The following is a 7,061-nucleotide window of genomic DNA, read 5'->3' as shown; positions in this document are numbered from 1 at the left end:
TACACATACATGCACGTACACAAAAGCAGACAGTGTTGGTATACACGCATGCTTAAACACAAACCCGTATGCAAACATTTTTATGTGGTGATATACATATATATATTTATATATATATACTCTGGGTGGAACCTTAGTTTGAATATGGCAGTAAAAAAAATCAAGCAGTTTTTATGGAATTAAGCAGTTTATATGCATATATTTTTTTAACATTCATCACTGCATTTTATTTTGAAAGATAGACAAAAATGTTATGGTCAAGACAGTATAAAAAATTGTGCTCAGTTTCTTGCTTGCCTTGATATTTCATTTGTTTAATGTAATGATTTAGCTTTTGTGACAGGCAACTTTACATTAATGCACAACATAATTTATTGACATGAATCTCATCGAGATTTATATCTTTAACGTACAGTATCGTTTACGCCTTATTCTGTGACATTTGAAGGAATGAAAACTTGTTCAATATAGATATAATTAAACCAGAAATTTTAAATTTTAACTAACGCCCCAGGCGTTGGAATAAAACTGACATTTATTGTTTCCTGATTATCGACATGCCAACCTTCGGTGCGTTTCTCACCAGTTTTAAGCAACGCTGAGAAAATCACAATTAGAAAAATAGAGAAGAACCTCTATAAAATTAATGCAGCCGATGCAGCAATAATTTTGACTAAACCTGAATTTCATACGTTTCCATGTATATAGGAATTACAGAATTCCGAGGAAACTAAGGGAAGTGAGTCAAAAATGTTTTTCAAGATGAATATTCGTAACTAAATTCATTTTTCCCTATTTCTCACGAATAAGTAGCAAATGTCATCACTACGAGAAAACCAAAAGAAGTGAGTCAGACATTTTTTCGAGATGAATATTTATACATTTCTAACCAAAATCACATTCCCCGACTCCTCCTCACGAATAACTCTCACTCATTTAATTAAGCCTTCGGGAGACCTACGTAGTGACGCAGTTCCACCATCTCTCCCCCCCCCCCTCCCCCCCAACGTCCACCTCAGTTATTAACCTTGAGCGATGGGGCGTTAGTGAACGCGTGTCCCATAGTTGGTGGCTCTTCAATGGGAGCCGCTTGGTAATGGATGCGTGGGGAGACGGAGGGCTCACGCCCCCCTCCACCTCCTCCTAATCCCCCTCCTCCACCCCCTCCTCCTCCTCCTCCTCCTCCTCCTCCGCCGAGGCCGCATCCCGTACCTCTGGAGTGCGGTCGTCTTCCGCCTTCGCTGTAGAACATTGTCATAGCCCACTGCTCTTTCCTCCCGTGGCCTGGAATGGAAGAAGGAGGAATGATTCCTAATTCAGGTTTGGAGGAAGGATGTTTTTGTTGTTTGTTTGTTGTTAAATGTAAAACGATCCATCTACTAGCGATGCATGATTACAATAGAATATATATATTATATATATATATATATATATATATATATATATATATTATATATATAGATATAGATAGATAGATATAAGATATAGATATAGATATATATATTCTAAGTATTCTTATCTTGGTTTTAGACTCAGTCTTGGAAATTTTATTTCCTAAAGGAGAAAAGCTAGGCTGCTATCTTAAATGTACACTGTTTTTGTGTATCCAATGTAGGTTTTTACGTTTTTAATCAGTGTGAACCTTAGTCACTTTGCCAGAATATATTTGTAGCCAATGATATCTTGTATTTAGCCAGGTTCACATATTTTTATTTTGCATTCAGTATTTTTGGCTTGAACGCCTCTCCATCCCTTGGCCCTCTTTACATGTTTTGCGATTAAGGGCAATATGTGAAAGCAATGAAAGAATATGAAAACCCTGTGACACCATTTTCCAACAAAAGCCACCCTTTAGATGGCTGAATCCCGTGTGGATGGTGATACAAGAGGATGAGAGATTTGTTCAGCACGTTTCATGGGTCGTATTTGGATATTTCTTTGACCATTTTGGTTAACGATTCGTGTGGGTGTGTGTGTGTGTATATATTATATATATATATATATATATTATATATATATATATATATATATATATTGGGTGTTATATATTGTGTGTGTATAGATTCATAGATATATAGATAGATAGATAGATAGATACTTGCTACTTTATTTATGGTTTTATTAATTCCCGAAACCTTGATTTATCACGACGTCCTTATTCGTGTTTCATCTCTCCTTATATATGTGTCATTTACTTAATAATTTTGAGGAGCAATTTTTATGGCCATTTGGTGATACACTACACCTGTGTGTGGCCGTTTTAATAACCCGGTTTTATATGTCAGGAACATTAATTTCATAGCATTGTTACTGTCTACTCACCGCAGGACAGCATTCTCTTGAATGCCCGGCGGAACTTAATGGAAAGTGCGTTGTACAGTATTGGGTTGATGGCGCTGGAAAAATGAGAGGGGGACTGTGTTAATTTTCATCGTCATGAAAAGAAGGAATGGATGATGATGATGAATAATTGAGCTCTTTTATTTAGAAATATCGACAGTATGAATAACTGAATCATTATGTTTAGGTAATTCATTTTACACATTTTTTTTTCCTGGCTTAATTTTAATGGGTCCATATAAAACCTAGATGCATTGTGAAAAGTTTCGGCTGTGAAAAATGTATAACTAATTTTCTTCGTGAAAAATAATATAATGAATAAGCCAGCATACAATTTTTGGTTAGAGAGAGAGAGAGAGAGAGAGAGAGAGAGAGAGAGAGAGAGAGAGAGAATCTCCATTCAAATCAACATTTATTCACGTGTTCAGGTTGCAACTTACCTGTTGATGAAGATACAAGTTTTGGCAAAGAGCAAGTACCAGAGGTCCTTATAAGGTTTGTATCCGAACATAGCCAGAAGGGAGTTATAGACGAGTAGAGTCCTGTATGGAAGCCACAATGTCGCGAAGATGGCTACAACCACTGCCAGCATTTTAACAACCTGGAAAGATACAGTTTATAACCTTTCATATTATATTATGCAAGTCACACCGTTTACAGGAGAGGTAATGCCGGATGAAAGGTATAATGTTTCATTACTTCGCAACGGAAGCAGATAAATGGAAGCTTAAGAATAGAAAGATTAAGGTTGAGTAACTTCTTTAAAATACGGAGAGGAATATAAGAAGCTTGACGAGCTGAGTGATTGATTAATATAAACTGGCGTAACAATGGTTACCTAACAATCGATTACTTTCAATAGAACTAGGTGAGGGGGATACATGAAAGGTGGGAGCGTAGCGTAAGCTGAAATTGAGAGAGAGAGAAAAAAAAATATATATATATATATATATATATATATATATATGTATATATATATATATTATACATATACATACGCACACATACATATATATATATATGTATGTGTGTGCGTGTACGTATATGTATATATTACCTAGTATATATAACTAAATCAGCTTAAAACCGCAAATAAATAAATTGTTATTCATTGACGGTCGAGGTTTATTCGCTCTCTACCAACGGAAAAGATAACTTCTATCATATTCATATAACGTGTACGCAAAAAAAGGATATAAATCCGTGATAGGTACTAATGCTTACAGGATACTTCAATTTTAGAGGAAAAGAAGATCAACTTTTTTTTCTCTCTCTCTTTTTTTTGTAGTTAATAGTAATTTCTTTGGTAGGTTAATTGTAATTAGAGATTAAGATACTTTTTATTAATAAATTCATTACTTTATGTACTGCCCTTTTTTATCCCTTATAAATTCATTATATTAATAAACTATTTTCGCGTTTTTTCCATGATATGGTTTCCATGGAAATGGTGAGTGTGTTTGTGCTAGAAAAATCCTCTTAAGTATCATTATGCATATTATTGAGAGAGAGAGAGAGAGAGAGAGAGAGAGAGAGAGAGAGAGAGAGAGATAGGCTCTTTATCTAGTTCTAATTCTGGTATACAATGTGATAATTTTATATTCACGAATTATCACATGTATAAATGGACAAAAAATAATTTATGTGAAAAAATCAATTCATGTATAATATTAGCTCTTATGGTGAAATGATTCATTTATAAATTTCTTACTCACATCTGGAACTTAGAACTTCGGAGTGAAACGCAAGGTCGATGCCAACTGAACTTCAAAAGTCATAAAAAAAACTTAGAACTTAGTACTAACACATTACCGGAGAAGTTACCTGACCAAGTTGCACACCCTGCATACTTAAGTGTTTTACCCAACTACCAAACCAACTTGTGATTTAAGTAATAGTATTTCCTTTGAATTACCCATGCTGGTAAATATTTTAGAATTGAACCCATAATCACAGGTGCACACATTATTGTGTATTGATTTCCCCAAAAATATTTCTTTATGTGTCCTGTTAAAAGAGAGGTCTATTCTGAAAAACATTATCTGATAAATTAATATTCTAGTACAGATTTGCCAGCTCAATTGTACACTTTAGTATTAAAATATGATATTTAAAAGTAAACGCAGTTTTACACCATTCAAACAATGAAATATGTACGATACAAGATAACTAGAAGCACCAAGAATATCATATGAAAAATGAAATCTTGGATATTTTGAGTAATGGGGATTTTGCCTGTTATATATGCTGGCAAACATATGTATACAGAAATTGTGTAAACTAAATTCGTAAAGTAACTAAGTCTACGGGCATGACCAGCCCCGTTTCACGGGCAGAACCAGCTCGTTTTAGGGAATCTTTTTTCACCTACACCCCCATCCCATTCGGAAGGGGGGAGGGGAGGCAGGATGAAAACCCATTATAAAGCATCTTAGGGGTCCCCACTATAACCCTGCCAAGTTCCATGCCCATCGGACCAGCCGTTTGGCCGTGATTGAATGACAGACTGACGGACAGACATAACCCCCATTATAGTAAGATTATGACTCCATATCTCATCACTTCTGTTATACTCCTGATAGCCATGAAGTGTTATGACGATAATTGAGCATATGACTGAATGATTTCTTCTACTTCTCGTAATTATCAAAACATTGTTAATCGGAAACAAAAGCTGACCTATTCGCACTTAGAAGGAGTATTGAACTAGATACGTAAAACTGGTAATTTCAAAAAGATTATATTTGGGCATTGAATCCAAGGTCATAAGTACATTTTGGCACTGCATGCCAGTTCATAGGATATGTATCTTTCTCTGCAGCTATTACTTCGAATTTAATTATTGTTTTTTTCAACAGTTTGCCAAAGGGATTACAACCATATTCCTTGTCCTTTGCTCTGTTGGTATTTAGGTATCTGTATAGATATTATCTTAACAGAATCAATTATTGTGATAAAGTTAGCTAGAATATAATACTTATTAAAAGAAATTATGGCATTTAAGTCATATTTATAATAAAAAAGCAAAATAATTCATCATTCGTATTTATTTATTTTTTATTTATTTATTTATTTATTTTTGGGGGGGTAATATAATCCCTCTATCGGGATGCATTTCTCCCTTCACCTAGATTCGAGAAGAAGAGACAAAGACCAAATGAATTTATTTTAGTTAATTTCTTTCAGCCAGATAACGACACTTCCACCTAATCCATCCTCTCTTCCTCCTCCTCCTCCTCCAGTTATCTCTCTTCTCCTTTACCTCTACTTATCTCTTCTCTTCTTTTGGGTCTTTTCCTTGGACCTTTTATCTTTCTTCGGAAATCAAGGCTACCTCTTTTGTAAAGTTGAAAGATAAATCGAACGCGTGGGTCCTGGAAAAATGTGCAGCAACTCGGAAGAAAGATTTTATTAATTGGCCTTTGTTGAAACTTGGACTTATTATGTTATCAAATTATGAAGATTCAGAGTCACTTTGAAGTTTGAAGTATGTTAATCTTTTCACGTGATTACGTTTTGTTGCATGTACCTTTATATTTTAATTATTAATATGATCTTTATTGCTACTGAAACTGAAACCAAGTCTTTTTTTATTTTATTTTATTTTTTTTTTTATAAATTGCCCTTAGATTATGAGCCACTGATCGTAATTCAGTTACTTAGAAATATTGAAACCTTTTCCTGTTTATTAGTTCCATGTTCAGGTCTTAGTCGGGTTACTCTTTGGTCTCCAATTTACCAATTCTTCAAATCTCTGGAGTTATCTGGGTTGCTGTTTAGGAAATAAAATGTGCTGAGAATTTATGCTTGAAGAAAACCATTTATTAATAATTGCAAACTAGCAAAAAAAAAAAAAATAAGTTCATACTATTTGCAGCTATTATCTATACCATGCTATATAGCCTTAACATCCTCCACACTGCAGCAAACGCTCGCTCATAAACGGCAGAGGCAAGCGATAGGTCATTGCCATGTTGCAATGTGTCCTAGTGATTCGTCTTGTACAACATTGACATACTCCATGGTTCCCTGTTACATCATCCATTTGTTACTGTTACTTTAGGCGTCTATCATCTTCCCTGCAGAGTTGTGGGTGTTCGTTCTTGCTTCAGTGCTATGTTGGATTACTACAGTTCATTGATAATTCTTTTTTTTTTCAGTTAATTCTATTAGAACTAAGCAATTACTCTGTAATCATTTTTGTCAAGTAGTAGATATACTATGTTGAGGACAATAAATACCCTGACAAATCGAGAATTAGAATTACTTTGAGGAAATCATTTTCAGTTCCTTTAAAGTTATGTTTAAGTTGATAAAAACAATTTTTAAAACGCTTAGGATAAAGATTCTATAAAAAAAAAAAAACTTTTTTCATTGAAATAAAAGTAAACATTTTTCTTCTTTAGGAAAAGCTGACGAATTATCCAAGATTCCTCATTAAGTCTAAATGTGCAGATAGTTACGGTCCTGCATTTAGAAGAAAACTTAGAAAAAAGGGGAAAAAATAAAGGGGTAGGCAATCTATGATGAAGCCTCACTTACGAAAATAAAGTTTTCTGGGGAAAAGTTGTCTCTGAAAGTTTGAATTTCTAAGAAAGTGTCGGCTCTAGGAAACCGTCCCTACAATAATCAAACAAATCCAGGTTTTGGAATTTCGGTAAGTCAAGTCTACGATGAAAACAGTTTTTTTTTTTTTTTTTTTTTTTTTTAGCTTCAGACTC

The 7,061-nt window shown here is 34.2% G+C and overlaps 1 protein-coding gene across 1 annotated transcript in view; it reads right to left on the bottom strand.

The window, feature by feature from the left end:
• Positions 1-1,015: 1,015 nt before the first annotated feature.
• The window catches only part of LOC135207453 (thyrotropin-releasing hormone receptor-like), a 25,817-nt gene continuing 19,771 nt past the window's right edge, over positions 1,016-7,061 (bottom strand). Inside the window, exons 2-4 of the mRNA XM_064239178.1 lie at positions 2,781-2,941; positions 2,323-2,396; positions 1,016-1,284 (exon numbers count right to left, since the gene is read on the bottom strand). Coding sequence (XP_064095248.1) covers positions 1,016-1,284; positions 2,323-2,396; positions 2,781-2,941 — 504 coding nt within the window. The remainder of the gene's footprint in view (positions 1,285-2,322; positions 2,397-2,780; positions 2,942-7,061) is intronic.

Source organism: Macrobrachium nipponense, chromosome 32, assembly GCF_015104395.2.
Source record: "Macrobrachium nipponense isolate FS-2020 chromosome 32, ASM1510439v2, whole genome shotgun sequence".
NCBI classification, from domain to species: domain Eukaryota; kingdom Metazoa; phylum Arthropoda; class Malacostraca; order Decapoda; family Palaemonidae; genus Macrobrachium; species Macrobrachium nipponense.
This window is presented reverse-complemented; position numbering and strand designations above follow the sequence as displayed.